We start from the raw sequence: 17,090 nt of genomic DNA, 5'->3' as shown, positions 1-17,090 counted from the left end.
CCATAATTTTTGATTCGCATATTAATTTAGTGTTAAATAACAGTTATCAATCAATAACAGTTATACAATCAAAAATGAAGGCTTGTCAATGTTTGCACTTTTACATTTTTCATTGTCGACCAACCAATGCATTTCCACTACCAAATGTTCTCAGTACTTTGTTGCGTTAATGGTTTGTTGGACAAAGTATAATACATAATTATGTATACCTAAACCCATATGATACATAATTTTGTCAACAATAATATGTTGCACAAGCTCCACCTTCTGCGCTTTTCCAGTCATATATAAGTATGAATTCCAGTTTTTTCGCTATGAAACAGAACATTCTCATTAGTCATATTGAAGTCATTGTGATTTATATGAGACATGATGTGTTACTTGGGAGACCCGTCACGAGTTTTATTTAGTAATGCTCTCTAATCACAACAATTTTTGAAATTCTTAGCTTGGAAAATCTCTGAACGAACACCACGCTAGTTTAGAAACTACCAAAATTTGTTGCTATTGGCTCGGTGGGGTTGATCTCGGTAAAAGCTTAAAAATGCCGATATTTATTTTAAGCCAATCATTATGCCAAACGGCCATTATGCCAACTGACCATTATGCCAAACGGCTATTATGCCAAACGACCATTATGCCAAACGACTTTATGCCAAACGGCTTTATGCCAAACGACCTTATGCCAAACGACTTTATGCCAAACGGGGTACAATCTGGTCACAGTTCACATACCTGGTTACGCCAACAAACTAGCTCCATGGCTGTTTGCCCCCAGTTTCTCGATCGTCCCACACTTCCAAGATCCTGCTCCACTCGGTCAACCCACCTAACTCGTTGCGCCCATCTTCGACGTGTAATGGTTGGATTCTAGGTGAATAGCATTTTTGCTGGATTGTTATCCGGCATTCTCACAACACTTCGATTTCCTCTGCTGCAGTTGTTATCCGACGTTACCAATGATCGGAGGTAGACAAATACATCCATCACCGTCAATCACGTCTGCCAATGCGAACTCTATCGACTGCATTTATTGAGGATCGTGTCCGCCCGTTACATAACACCTTCTAGCGCAATATTGAACAGGAGGTAGGAAAGGACATTGCCATGTCGAAGTCCTTTGCGTGTTTTAAACGGGTCCGATAACGCTCCCGATATCTTCGTACATCAGTTTACATTTTCCATCGTTGCCTTGACCAGTCTAGTATGTTTCCCATAGCTCTTTGCGGTCGATGGAATTCAATGAAATCGTTGAATAGGTTGTGCGTAGTAACTTGATATTCGTGACACTTTTGGAGGATCTGCCGCAACGCTACATAAAGATTTGGTCAGCTGCCGTCCACGAAACCGGCTTGATAACGTCCCACAAACCTGCTTGGTAGCGGTGACAGATTGCGGAAGATGATCTGGGAAAGCAATTTGGTGGCTGCGTTATGAATAGTGATCGATCGATTGTCATCCTTTTTATATGTTATGTATATTACTCCCTCCTTCAACTCATTCGGTAGATATGGGTATGTTTGTGTTGTTTTCTGAGATCCAAACAAAAATCCATCGGAACTCGCCGCGTTAGTCGATTGCACAGAACTTTGGAGAATAGAAAAACATTATTTTAATAAAAAAGAATATAAATTAGCTTCGAAACCTTAAATCGTGCTAGCAAGATGATACAGAAGGCGTTTCTAGAACACAAACTTCGAGCAAAATTATGCATTAGAACGCAAGTGAAGAATATGTGCATTGACATTTTATTTTATTGTTATCAAGTAAGATTTATATGCGGCACTTAAAATTAAATTTGAAACAGAAATATTACATCTATCTGCATTCGGCACATAAAGTATAATGGAGATTTGATTTCCGTGACTAAGGTTTCACCGGAGTTACCCGAGCGTGGTTACTCGTACGCCTGGCGGCACCGCGGATAGAAGTTACTGGACATGTGGCTAAGGACCGCAAATAGGAGTAGTGTTTGATCCTTTAATCTTGCGGTTTGCTTCTGCTGGAGCGAGCAATGGAATCAGGATTTAACTTGTTACAAGTCTCTTAAAAATCGCTAAGTACGCCAAGTGCTTCACTCATTTTGGAGTCCCTGAAGGCTGACCTGGTTAACCGCACTCTACGGCTCTGGTTAGAAATCACAACACATCTTGTTATATGAAGGAAAAAAACACCGCTAATGTTGTTTTGAATGTATTTTTTTTATTTTTTTATTGCCTCTCTTATACCATGATCCTTAAAAACAATGAAAAATGATTGTTTTACTGGGTTTTAACCATTATGGTCATTCGCCCAAAATGAAAAATGAATGTATTTTAAAACATTTATACAGAAATAACAATGATATCCTACAGTAAATCGGGTGTTCGAAACAGGTGGATAAGACATGCAACACTAAAGTCATGTTTATCGCACAGTTAGTTCAGATCTGAGAGTGCCTCGCGAAGAGGAAAAATATCAACGTCATATGCACCCCAGATTCCGCTGCCACGAAACGTCAAATGGAGCCCGTCGATTTTATGGCTGAAAAAGTGACAAGTGTTGTATTCGAAATATTATTAAAAACCTCAGTTAGCGGAGCAAAGATGCTGATAAATCTTAACACAAGACTAGTTATTCATAATGTCTGCTAGGTATACTGGCATGAAATTTCACTCAAAAGGCCGTTTATGCTTCGGTGTGATGCAAACGCAATAGTTTTTTGCTGTTCATGTGCGAGTTTGAACAGCTTGCGCGTGATTGATGTAAACACTGAGTGGAATAAGAAAAAAATTCAGCAATCGCAGAGAAAAAAAGACCGTCTCCGCGAGTTTCGTCTCAGGTTCAGATATGATGTAAAGTCATATACGATCAATATTTAATTATTTATTTACTAATATAATATATAAAAGATTGTCATTTTGCTTGTGTGTTATTTAAAATGTATGCAAATTAAAATGGTTTGAGGCAATAAGTCGGTTCTTTTTTTATCGTATTCCAAACATTTATAATTTCTGAACAATCATTGCTTAATAAAATTGCTCACTTCTCTTCTAATGAAGCATTTTTGTTATATCATGATTTCTTAGTTTTTCGATAATGTCTGGTATTGGGTGTTGGCCTATGTTGGGGATCTTCCCTTATTGTAGACAACTGGTCCCATCACCCAAAGAAAGCAAAGTGCTAAAGTATCTCTATCTCTCTCATCACAGGTCAGTAATGCTGGTTTCATGCAAAATATCACTTTTCCTTCCAACACTGCAGTGTCTCAGGGAGTTAATTTTTAGATTTGAAATTCCGTCGAAGTTTTTCATAATAACAAGCTCATATGTAAGTAACAGTTATTTCAAGACTATAGGGCGATATCCAAAACTTTAAAGGCAATAGATGGCTCTTTTTCAGTGGCAGTAAAAACGAAATCCTGAAGCAAAGAAAGCACCATGGAACCAGAGTTGCTCGCTGTCACTATCAACGCTTAAAATTAGCTGATTTGTACAGGCCGACTGCGATACAATTCGGATCAATCTGTATCACATCAACATCATGCTGTCTACTCCTGGGAGGGAGAAACCAATACAAAATTTCTGTACGTCATAGTGAGCCGAGATTCCGCTGTCACGAACTCTTACTGTGAGCCCAGATCTCAAACATTGGACTAACATGGAAAAAGCGCGTAACTGATTAAAACACATTTTCGCATTTCATCAAAAGTGACAAAAATTGAATGAAAATCAATTCATGCACATAATGCAAGTAATGTCACGTAAGCACCTTTCAACTGATTGAATATAAAGCATTGAAAAACGCATCGTTTTACTTTTTCCAATGAAAATTAATATTTATTGGCATAGAAAACTGTGGCCCTTTTTCCATGATTGTCAGGAAAGATCGAAAGTACACAACAAAAGAAAACTAGCGGTTTTCCCCAAGCCTGCCTTGATTGTTGTTGGCAAGCTGGAGTTATCTTGCAGTTCAAACAAACGTTGTTCTCTATTTCGTGTGTAGTATCGGTGCCTCCCTCCCAGGTCTACTCCATCACTAGTGCATTGATGGCGATAGACTATGAATATCACTGATGGGTTAAGTTTAGCCTTAAATTAAGCAGATAAAATGGCAATTTATCAGTACGATATTTTGGACAGTGTTACAAATAGATTGAAAATACGTTTCACGTAATTCATTATTTTTTGTTCGTCCATTTTTCTTTGAGACCTTATTAGAGAATTGCATTTTCAAACTTTTTTTTGGTCGAAATTTTTCTGAGAATTCTTTCAAAAATCAAACATAATTTTGATGGTACCGTAATTCAGGGGCAAAATGATTACTGGGGTGAATTTGATCAGGTCAATACCTGGGCTTTCCCAGAAACCGATACGAATTGTATGCACGTTAAGGTGAGCCCAGGTTTTGCTATCACGAACTGTCACTGTGAGCCAGGATCTCAAACAATGGACAAACATGATAGAAGAGCGTAATTAATCAAAATATATTTTTGCATTTCTTCAAAGGTGACAAAAACCGAATAAATTGCATTGTTAGCGATGAAAAATTCACCATATTTTTAGCTTGATCGAAAAAGCACATTAGGGATGGTACACAAATTATGTCACGCTAAATTTCAACTTTTTCGACCCCCTCTCCCCCCTTTGTCACACTTTTTGTATGAGTCGTCCGAAAATTTTGTAAGGCTTGTCACGTTTGGCTCGACCCCTCCCCCCCCCCTTGCAGCGTGACGTAATTTGTGCATGACCCCTTAAGTGTCACACAATTTTATTGCGCTTTAATATCTTAATTTTATATTGTAAATTATACAAAAAAGATTTCATTTCGTCGAATCAATGACATTTCAATTTACATAATGACAGCTCGTCCCGAAGTAAAATTAGCCGAGGGGTGATTCAAAGTGATTTCTATACTAAATTCAAAAGTGTTTTAAAAATAGTTCCAGGGCGAGAGCACCTTTTATTCCTATTGAATATAATGCATTGAAACACGCTTTTTTACTTTTTCTTATAAGAATTAAAACTAAATGCTTAGAAAACTTTGGCCCTTTTTCCATGTTTGTCTGGAAAGATCGAAAGATGACTTTTTTACCAACCATTGACGAGATGGAAACGTTTCATGATTTTTTGCTAGTCATTGCTATATAATAATAAAGTTGAGTCAATACTTTATGTCAAAGATAGTAACACAACCATGTAAGATTTTATTTCTTCGTCCTTTGTTCTATTTCTCAATCACTGGATAATCGAGTCAAATCTAAAATTTCGTTAGAAAACAGCTGAGAAAATTACATTGAAATTGAAAGCTTCGAACTAAGTGTTAATATGTCTTCCAAATCAGTAGATCAAATAAATCGAATAATTAAAAATTGTAAATATTTACTTATTCTCAAAGCCAGAGTTGAGATAAATAGGTTCCAGAGCTACTTAAACACTTCCATAATTCACTTTGACATGGGTTTTTTCTCGGCCGAATCGTCTGGATCTTTGCAATAAGAAGCACTTCAATATCAAACGCATATTGCGACCAAATATGAGCTCAGTAGCTTTCAAAAAACCCCACTGCCGAAGGGAAAAATAAGTACCAAGAATATGATCCGGCTCCCTATAAGACCCAAAGTCGTATTTTGCATCAGTCTCATTCTTTTATATTTAATTCAAACAAATTGAGTAGTGTTTATACCATTCACACACGATAGCTTCTATTTGTACAGGTAATCAAACTAAGAAGCGATTGAAATTCCCGCATGAATGCCTCTAATCTTTCTGTTTCTGTTTTGATCGCGCTGAGCTTTCACTAGGGAAGAGAAGGAAATAATGCCCCGTGCAAATGTTAAGATGAATTTATTGTGTCGATCTTTTAGGGTGAGTTTTATTTTAAGGGAAGTTTTTTTCTGAATTTACTTGATATTCTCATTTGCAGATCGTAGGGTGCAGAGCTACTTGGGCACTTCCATGATTCACTTTGGCATGGGGGGTTTTTCTCGGCCGGATTATCTGAAACTTTGCACAAAGAAGCACTTTAGTACGACGCATATTGTGGTCAAATATGAGCTCTGTAGCTCTCAAAAAACCCCACTGCCGAAGTGAATCAAATGTGCCAAGAATAGGATCTGGCTCCCTATATATTGGGATTTAAAGCTATTGAAGTTTTGTTTTCAATTTTTTTTACTAGTTCAATTCATTTAAACATCTAGTTGGACTCAGTCTACAGCAATCATCTTAAATGCTATACAATAACGAAACCGTGTTTTGTCCCTAAAGGGGCGTTTTGGTGCATGCTCCTCTACTAGCGTAACAACCTTCAGCCACTACCCATCCCACGATTCATTCACCACGTTGGCTTAAACTACTACATATTGTGCGCGATCATTGGCTCCATGTGGTAGGGGTGCCATGAATATTATGCATCAGCTACAGAAAGCTGATTAAGGAGCTGTCCATTAATTATGTAAGAATATTTTGGCAGTTTTTAGACCTCCCCCTCCCTTTATAGTTTTCCCTTCACATTTTATATAAGGGAAGGGCTTTGGTGATTTTATATAATATTATGTAATGTATATGTAGTGTAGAAGGAAGTAAAAAAATTTGATCTAATCAAAATGGCACGTAAAAAGGCTCCAGGATGAGTTTCCATCCATACAATTAGGGGAAAAGCACTAATTTTCGAAATCTGTGCCAATATTCAGATTTTCATACAAAGTAGGCAGAAATAGTATGAATGGGTCGAAAATTAGTGCTAGGTCGAAAATTGGTGCTTTTCCCCTAACTGTTTTCAAGCTTTCCAACGGTGTTTTTAGATGATTTTTCGTTCAACACAAAAAATTAAATAATTTGTTCAAGATTGGCTAGTTATTTTGGCTCCCATACAACTTGTATTGAATGGAGAATTATTGTTGATAAAACGTGATTGTTTTAGTTTAGAACCAAACATGCAGCAGGTTTATCAGTGATGGATATAGATAGACATTGAATTTTGAAGAAAATTTCTATATTTTTGAGGAAAAGCATATACCGCAGTGATTAAGCATTGAAAATAGCTTTTTGTTTATTATTGCGGTATCTGCAAATCAAATTAGTGAACTCTAGTATAGGACCATTAAGATACAATTTTGTGGCATTATGTTGTGTCATTCATTCGTTCATTCATTCAAACAAAAGATTTATGTTGTGGGAAAAGGGAAATATTTATAATGAGAGAAATGCCAAAAATGCTCATCGCAGTGAATTAATCTTTGAAAATAGCATCAGTTTAGTGAAAGTTAGTGGAAAATCTATTTACAAGGCACCGAAACTGGAAGGTATACTTAACTCAACAAATTCACTTCTTATTTAGCAAATGTGTAAAATGTAAATGTAAAATGTATGAAAATCATAAAATTGTCATCATTCATAATTATATGAATTTCATACTTTTTATATTGAAAAACAACCAAAAGCAATCAACACATATTCATTTGACCCATGCCTTACGTGCTTTTCATTTCATTAGTTTTATTTCTGCAATGCAAAGCTCAAACTTTGATGGAAATTATATGGCAGAAAAGTACATTTTCATTATATCACGCTTCGGTATATCACGCCAAAATTGTTTGAGTCCGTGATATAATCGAGAAATTACTGTAATAGAAATGTATACTCAGACAAATATTATACAAAATACCTATATATAACAAATATTGATATAAATAACAATTATTGATATAACTGAATTATTTTTCTGTTATGCCTTTCTAATCGGAAATAAGAGAAGTAATAGATTGAGTAGCAATAGTAGGTTGAAGTCGTGAGAATATTGTTAATGCTTTGACGCAAATTGTTTCCAGTAACCCTAAAGCATCTGCGAGCATGCTATGTGATTTTCACATTTGTATTGAGACAAGAAGCTTGTATTTTATAGGTTGCGCGGAACTTAATTTATATTTTTGTTTTGTAGTTTATTACGTGAATGTATGTATACTAATTATTAGAATAAACAAATTACAATATTTTCTAAATCACAGAAATATGCTTTTTGTAAGCTTTCTATTAGTATTCTTTTTAAAGCTTTTGGATGATACAACTTAAATGATGCTATAATTGAAAAATAAATTATACTAGAAGTCGTTATGTTCTTCCTACGCAAAGCTCCAATAATGTTCATAAGTAAAAAATTCAACTTCCACAATCCACTACTCGGTAGTGTAAATCTGCTGCGATAACTGGAAGAGTACAGAGCTTTGTGTTTCTGCTTCAGTTCTCAATAGTTTGTCGTACGTCGGCTTGCGCGGTTCGAGTCTGGTTGAACGTGATCGCTGGTGAATGGTAAATCGCCTTTCGAAAACAGAACACGCGGACAGTGTGGCTACGTATATACTGTATGTCATATTGTTTGAATCAGTACCTCCAGCGAGAACAAAGTGAGAAATCCGTTACGTGTCAGGAAATGATAGAGTGCCGAATAAATTTCATACTTTGACGAGAGTGAAAATACTCTCTGCTACAATGGAACAACGATTGGTCTGCGTTATCATTCTTGGATTCGGCTTTATGCTGTTGTTCACTGCTTTTCAAACGATGGGCAACATTGAAGTACGGTGATACCTTATTAGCATTTATGATCAAAGTATTATCTTGCAACTAACCTGGGGATGTTTGTGGTTTTCTCTGCCTTCCTTTCACATGAAACTCGTACAGCAAACAGTGATCAACAGCATCAAAATAGACGATCCCACGTTTCAAGGAGATGGATACACAAGTCTAGCGGTAATGTATCAATGTTATCATAATTTTTATACAGTTTTATTCAAAGTTCAGTGCGCAGCTGGTTATCATGCATTGGTATTCTACGCCTATCGTTTTACGAATGCCAGTAGGCGTTGCACCATGCTGGTGCGTCATGGTTTGTCAAGGTGTAAATGACGTTCCACGTTCTAGTTATTCAATATGCTCTTTACAAAAATGAAACATTAAATTAGTTTGAAATGGTCAATGGCTTGGCGATCAATTCGCAATATCACAGCTGTTTCATGGGATCTTTTCATTTTTACATTTGAGGGACATAATTCAGAAAGGCGAGTGGTCAAAAGAAGTAATGTACTGGATTAAAACTAGATTTTTTTTAATTAAATTAATGATAATAAGCTAGTGGTCGTGTATAAAATATAAAATGTTGAAAAACAAAAGGTCAAAACAACAAAAAGTCGAAAATGATTTGCTTGCGACTTTTTGTTCTTTCGACCCTTTTGTCATAGATTCGTGTTATAGTGCAACGAACACGTCGAGGTGATCAGATGCAAACATGCACTTTTATCACACTTATTCTGCACCGTACAACTTTTTTTAAAGCCTAATTTGGGGTAAAGTGCGCTATACTTATCGATTTTTTTGTAACAACAATCGATTCGACATGCCAAATGATTCAACAATCCGTTTTGTGTAGGGTAGAAGCATTGGTTTTAGCCTGGGAGGGAGAAACCAATACAAAATTTCTCTACGTCACAGTGAGCCGAGATTTTGCTGTCACGAACTGTCACTGTGAGCCCGGATCTTAAACAATGGACAAACATGATAAAAGCGCGTAATTAGCCTATGCATATTTTTGCAATTCATTAAAAGTAGCAAAAATCGAATTACAACCAATTCATGCACATTCAAAAGTAACGTCACGAGAGCACCGTTTATTCTTATTGAATGTAACGCATTGGAATGAGGCTCTTTTTACTGTTTTCATTAAAACTGAAAATTAAACGCATAGAAAACTGTGGCCCTTTTTCAATGTTTGTCCAGAAAGATCGAAGGTACACAACAAATGAAAACTAGCGATTTTCACTAAGCCTGCCTTGATTGCCATGGGCAAACTGGAGTTATCTTGCAATTTTGAAAACAATTGTATCCAATTTCGTGTGTAGTATCGGTGCCTCCCTCCCAGGTTTTAGCCATACGACAGTTGTAGCTATAGGGGATTATACATCATTTTACAAAGCCAATCAGCATGAAACTTTTTGTGTTCAGTAGATCACATTCACATGATAGAGCTACATTCATTTACTCGTCCAAATTGATTCAAAACATAAGAAAAACAATAGTTTTTCCTTATAATTTTAACTCCCATACAAATTTGGCCAGGGCACTCCTAATTTGGCCACTCTCATGAGAAATCAATGCGATTGGTCAATTTAGGAACCGAAGTCTCTGGCCGAAACTGGTTCCGTTAGCCTATATTGACCAACACGATTTTCAAAGCGAAAAAATGGTTATAGCTCAGTTTTGATATTTTACACACATAATATGGATTGAAAGCTTGCATTTGACATATTTGTAGTATAAATACGGATTCCCATTTAATTTTTTAACATTTTCTCTTAGGCTGGCCAAAACTGGTGCTTTTACTCTATATTGCTCAACAAATTTTAAACGTGTTCAGAGTGTGCTATATATACAGGATGATTTATATTTCCTGTCAGTATTGGGCTCCTTGAGAATTTTCAGCATTTCGTTCACTTCCTTTTTACTTCGTGTGTTAAGCGAAGTATGCACTTCAACAGAAAAGTAATCGCCTATCTCGATGCGTGGGAAATTTCTTGCAAGGAATGCTCAAGAAAAGCATTTTTCTTTGATCGCAGTACGCAGTTGAATAGAAATGTCAATTCAAATGGAGCTCACTGTACGAAATTTCTTGACCATTTCTTGGGCAGAAATTTTTACTTTTCTTGAGCAGAACAGCATACTTAGCTTTACGCGCTAAAATCTTGTACTAGTTGGGCACTTTGCGAATCTTTTCTCAAAACCGCACCAAATAAGTTGCGCGCCGATCAATCATGCGCATAGTTGTGGATCAGTCAAAACGATTTAAATCACTTACAACTTGAAAACAAGAAGGTACGAACATTTTTATTCCATGTGTTTTTATCGATTAAACAATTATGCTTGCAGTCCAGTTTAGGACTCGAGCCCACTTCCTCGGCGAGATATTTTGACATTTCTTTATTTACTTTTTGGCTGGCGCACAACTCGGCACATGGGCCACCTGCGCCTTGTTGGACAGTCTGCGGATTTAAGTAAAGATCCGCAAAAATGCAAATAATCAGAAAAAAAATGTTTGTATGAATTTGATTTCCATTGTATACCAAGTTTCGTGCTTCTATAACAATTATCTGGAAAATAGCAATTATGGAGAATTGTAATGAAAAAATTCCTCGTTTCGATTAAAATATATGCTTCTGGAAAGCGTGCAAATCAATTGTAATGCATTTTAAACGACGCATGCACACTCACATTCAAAAACCGACCTCGGTAAATGAATTTGCTGAAAATTCAACAATGGATTTCGCGGTAATGTTTTGCTGAATTTCTGTTAAAAATTTACCTAAACTCTCGGTAAACATTTACCTAGTCTCGGTAACGTTCACCGAGAACTAGGTACCGTTTTCTCGGTAAAAAAGCACAGAGCTTCCGTATTGAAAATTAGCTAATTCTTAGCTGTTGGGTTCTCGGCGAATCGTTTTGCTTAGGTCGGTGAAAGAATTTTTGTGTGTGTGTGTATAAGGATTGAGATAATATTATGAATATGTAATCTTGTACGTAACTTACTTTGCACGGCGCCAAACATTGCGCATTTTGTTAAAAAAAAGTTGATGCCGTCTTCATTCGGGCGTTACGTCTCAACTGGGACAGAGTGTGCTTCTCTGCTTAGTGATCTTATGAGCACTTCCACAGTTGTTAACTGAAAGCTTTCTTTGGAAATTGACCATTTTTGCATTCGTATATCGTATGGCAGATACGAAGATACTCAATGCCTTGGGAAGTCGAGAAAATGTCCTTTACGAATAGCTCCTCGACCAGTGGAATTCGTACCCACGACCCTCAGCGGGGCCTTTCTTACCCGAGTGGTTAGAGTCCGCGGCTTCCCTGGGTATAGAGTATCATCGTACCTGCCACACGATATACGAATGCTAAAATGGCAACATTGGCAAAGAAAGCTCAGTGTGGAAGTGCTCATAAGAACACTAAGCTGAGTAGCCGGCGCTGTCCCAATGGGGACATTAATGCCAAGAAGAAGAAGACCCTCAGCGTGGTCTTGCTGAATAGCTGCGCTTTCACCGCTACGGCTAATGTTGACACCATATTGCAATAATTTCATCTTCGGCAATGTTGACGAATTAATCTAACAGTATCGGCGTTGCTCTAGCCTAGTTTGCTTTTCCCTTTTGATTTCCATACACACTAAGGGCTTGTGCAGTCTCCGTTTTCATCCAAATGAGCTCAAATTTCGGGAGGACGCTAACAATTTGATCTAAAATCCATTTAGCGGTGTGGAGTAAAACCGATTCTTTTGAACCACCGTAATGCTCCACCTATCCCTACGCTCCTCAATTTCTATGTTCTACTTCAAGGATGTTACTCTACCACTTTAGGAAAGCTACAAAATGAACACTATTTATTTAATTCATTTTCGAACTCTTCAAAATCATAAAAATCAGCCTGAATGGTCGACGGCTTCCGTTACTTTTTGTTATTATTTCTAATTCGAGTGTTACGTCTGATTGTCTGTGCTGAAGGTGTCTCGTTTAGATTCCCAGTGGGTATATAAATGAAAAAAAAAATGGCATAGAAAGCACTCCGTTAATAACTGTGGAAGTACACATTTCCAAATAAATTAAATACGACCAAGCTGAGGGTAGTGACTTGGAATTCTAACAGTTGAGGATCTTTTTGTAATGGAAATTTTCTCAACTTCCCAGCGCATAGAGTATAGGCCTTTTCACATGACGTTTCAAATCAGCTGATCCGGAAGCTCTTTGACAGTTCTTCTATGAAAATGACAGGCCCGTGTTAGCACCGGTCCTCCACCGATGTAAACAAATGCATAGACGGACCTGTCACATGAAAAGACCTATCTTCGTGCTTAACACTTGATATACATATGTAAAAATGGCAACGCACAAAGGTTCGGTTTTTGGGTTGTTTTGCTCTTCGCTCTCTGACAACAATAGAAGGAGCGAATGAAACAGAGAGTCCTCCTCCTCAAATTCATGAAATAAGTTTAAAAAAAATACTCATAAATGGGTTTTTCGTTTTCTCCGTGCTATGTTAAGCTTCAAAACAGCTGGTAATCCTTTTTTTCTGACATTACGTCCTAAATAAGACAACCTCTGCTCCTCAACATAGGTTCTCATGCGCACTGTTATTGTTTTTAACCGAATCTTTGTGCGTTACCTCTCAGTAAAAACAGTCCCATTTAGGACGTAATATCAGAAAGAAACGGATTACCAGCTGTTTGATAACATCCTCGACTTAGCTTAACGTTGCACGGAGAAAACAAAAAACCCATATATAAGTAGTTTTTAACATATTTTTGAGTTATTTTTTTCTCCCTGTTTCATTCGCTCCTTCTATTGTTGTCAAAGAGCAAATAGCAAAACAACCCAAAAATCGAACCTTTGTACATTACCTCAAACTTAAGTAAGTGGCATAGTACTGAAAGTTGAGTTGTTTGATCTGCTGGTTGAGTGAAAAGAACTTAGCTAGTAGGAATTTCTTCGCATAGCTGCAAATGAAAACAACTTCTACCACATCAACTCAAAATTAGGTTATCGCACGAACCTCCCGAATTGAATGGAATGAACTCATTTCTGAGTACTTCATTTTCTCCGTGTGGAGTTGGCGCATCACAGACATTATGTCTGTTTGTCTGTGATGCGCCAACTCCAGGATTTATTTAATCGTGCATCAAAATAGCGATCAACTCTAATATCTGATAGTGTGCTTACTGCTCACTCGAGGCGCTCGCATCACTTTTGTTCGAGTTTGCACCTACCGCCATCAAGTTTGCGGATGGCGAAAATCAGTAGTTTTTGACATTGGGCGTTAATCTTCGTTGTACTTTGTATTCAACTGATAATTGTTCTATCTGTCATGTCTGTCTTTGAGCACATCGCCCTTGTCCACTGTAGTAGTATAACTGTAGTATAACTATTGTTCCACGACATTCAAGTGTTCCTCGTAGTGTAACTTCCACCTTTCAAACAACTCATGTGCATTGATCAAGATACCTTCATTTGAATCCCGAAAACTCGTGGAACAAATACTTTGCAAATTGCATTGATCTTCTGGTAGAACTTCTCCTCATCTGTTTATTTCACTTCACATTTTAACGCGACCCCTGCTGCAGCATCAGTGCTCGCGTTGCGTTCTTCTCGTTCAAAACCGTTTATCATTCCTCCTCAAATCAATCGTTCTCTCTATGTTTTTTCACATATCCAATGACTTCCTCTGCTGCGCAGTTGATTGTAGCTTTAAAACTTCTCCAGCAGTCCTCACTCCTCCTTCATACTCATTTGGCAACGCTGCATCGAGGCATTGCACGTAATCAGTAGGAACCTTATAGGCTGTCTGAGCAGTTTTTATTTATATAGCCAGTTACATACGTTTTTCAGCACGGAAAATCTTTGTCAGAAATGTATTGCAAATTAATGGATATAAATAAATAAATAAGTATGACCATTATTTTGTGAAACATCTCGAAATCCAAAGATGGCAGGAACAATGGCCGACTTGTGCCCCTACTCACGTTTTCGAAGGAGCTAAACTGGAGGAACAGCTGGAAAACGTTTCTGGTTTTCTTATTTTAGGCTTTCTGGTAGTGCAAAAAGCCGAAATAAAAAGTGCGCTGCTGTAAGTCACTATCAAACTCTTGTTCTAGTTGTGCGTTGAAAGTGTCCTTTCCGTCATCGTTGTAAGTCGGAGAGAATGCGGGTATTTCCGAGAAACTAAATGGTTGACGTGTAATTAAGTAACTTGCCATCCGAATTGAAACTCTACTGATGATGCGCTAAGGTTGTTCTTATCCTGGCCTGTACCTCGAAGAGGTAAGGATAGGAGTTATTGGGCAAGAGGTTGAGGACCCTGTCGGGTCTACTTTGCTCCTTCAGGTACACGCTACCGACATTACAGAGCATGCAAACCGACTTACTTTACAACTTTCTATTAATTCAATGTTTACATTCCAAACAGGTTATATATGCATTGCTATCGATCTCAAACTGGTTGACCCCATCTGTACTGTCGAAAATTGGACCGAAAATTGCTATGCTCATAGGAGCACTCACCTACTGGTAAGTCATGTGCACGCCCCCGTCATATTATTTGATTGACTAAACTAGTCTTACCACTCGAAGCGTCATGATAATCATTGATAGTTTAATACATAGTAGTTATGTCGCCTTATCATATTTTTAAACTAACAAACAATATGTATTAGTTTCGATTTATGCAAACACGTGAGGATTTCCAATGAAACTTGGAGACGATACTCGAAGTCACAAAGAATGTTTTATTTTTCTAAATGTAAAGTGTAACCTGTGATGTTGTTATTTGTGTATCGTATTTATTTAAATAAATTATGCCAAGAGAATGCTAGAACTGAATCTGGAAACCACCCACTGTAAAGTACGCAGCCGTTTCGCATCATGATGTGGATGATGTAGAGGGGATCATGATGTAATGATTACGGACGTGCGGGAAAATGCTCAACGGTTGCGATTGGAGATTGCCACCGCAAAGACCATTTAGTGTGCAGTATTCACAAGAGCATTACGCGAGAATAAGTTGCTTAAAAGTTGAACGTTAAGAAACAACAAACTTGAAGGTTTGTGTAATATGGGAGAATCGAAAAGAGAGATAAAGCCAGGTGAACCGCTAACTAGACGAAGCTACAATCCCATCACTAACCGTCAAACTCCACCACAAACCGTTCTTTGATCCAACATAATCCCGTAGTTCCCCCGTCCTTTGTGTTCAATAAAGGTACCAAATTAGGCACTAGCGTATGATACTAGGTACCTAATTAAGTACTAGTGAATAGGGAGTCGTGGGTTCGATCCCCACCGGCGCACGTGGATTTTTTTTGCATTTTCAATTTGAATTTGTACATTTGAAATGTGTTTATCGTGTTACAGTGCTGTAAACATTCGACACTTTGCGCAACGTTCGTTTCGCACGTGGATGCTTTTTGCATTGCTGCTCACTACGATATTTCTACGGTGTCTCTGCGACTACTCGTTTTGCCCAATTGGCGGTTGAAGATCTCGCCGGGGCTTTGGACAGCTTTCTGTGCGACGTCGTCAGAGACCTGTTGAACTTCTTTTGTACGCTCATGTGCACTTCGTTGCTCTACGACGACACGTTCTCCGCTGGGATGGGAAGCTTCCGGTTCACAGGCGCCCCGACGACCTTTTGCCCACCGTGGTGGAAGACGAAGCATTTCGACAAGGATCTTTTCGTCGAAGCATTCAGAGCAGTAAGCGACGCTCCAAACATGGATACAGGAGAGCTGACAGAAGCGTTGGCGAGAGCGTGTGACGTAACTATGCAGAGAAAATTGGAGCCAAGGAATCAACGGTGTCCTGACAGACTCAGCAACCTTCGCGCAGCCTGCTTAAGAGCCAGAAGACGCGTGCAGAGAGCTAGATCCGAAGCCAGCATGGAAGAGTGTAAAGTGACCTGCCGACTGGCCAGAGCCGCGTTCAAACGGGAAATAGCGACGAGTAAAAAAACTGCTACAAGGAGTTGTCCGGGAAGCTGACGCCTATCGAGTAGTGATGGCGAAGATCAAGGGCCCAGTTACACCAGCTGAAATGTGTCCCGATAAATTGAAGGCGATAGTAAACGGTCTCTTTCCTACGCATGCTCCAACCGCATGGCCGCCCACACCGTACGCTGACGTAGATGAAGAAAATGCCGGTATACAAGTGTCTAACGCCGAGCTGATAACGGTTGCAAAAGGATTGAAGCTAAACAAAGCTCCCGGACCAGATGGTATCCCTAACGTAGCGCTAAGGGCAGCAATCTTGGCGTTCCCTGACATATTCAGGACAGCGTTGCAGAAGTGTCTAGCGAAAGGCTGCTTCCCAGACAGATGGAATGTGCAGAAGATGATGTTGCTGCCAAAACCGGGAAAACCGCCAGGAGATCCTGCTTCATATATCAATATGCTTGCAAGAGTATCCACTTGACAAACTTCTGGAGAAAGTCATCCTCGGCAGGCTGACGATCTACACGGAAGGTGAAAACGGATTGTCGAAAAGGCAGTTCGGATTCCGTAAAAAGACTTCGACGGTGGATGCTATT

The 17,090-nt window shown here is 38.4% G+C and overlaps 1 protein-coding gene across 2 annotated transcripts in view; it reads left to right on the top strand.

Moving 5' to 3' along the window:
- Positions 1–8,205: 8,205 nt before the first annotated feature.
- LOC5577673 (UNC93-like protein MFSD11) overlaps positions 8,206–17,090 on the top strand; it is a 20,425-nt gene continuing 11,540 nt past the window's right edge. Inside the window, exons 1-3 of one of the 2 annotated variants that reach the window (XR_002501807.1) lie at positions 8,206–8,552; positions 8,658–8,726; positions 14,976–15,076. Coding sequence is in view for 1 of the 2 variants with exons in the window: in XM_001663400.2 (XP_001663450.2) it covers positions 8,466–8,552; positions 8,658–8,726; positions 14,976–15,076 (257 nt within the window). In the remaining variant the exon portion in view is untranslated. The remainder of the gene's footprint in view (positions 8,553–8,657; positions 8,727–14,975; positions 15,077–17,090) is intronic. The other variant, XM_001663400.2, reaches the window with a different exon arrangement.

The sequence above is a fragment of the Aedes aegypti genome, chromosome 1 (genome assembly GCF_002204515.2).
Source record: "Aedes aegypti strain LVP_AGWG chromosome 1, AaegL5.0 Primary Assembly, whole genome shotgun sequence".
NCBI classification, from domain to species: Eukaryota; Metazoa; Arthropoda; class Insecta; order Diptera; family Culicidae; genus Aedes; species Aedes aegypti.
This window is presented reverse-complemented; position numbering and strand designations above follow the sequence as displayed.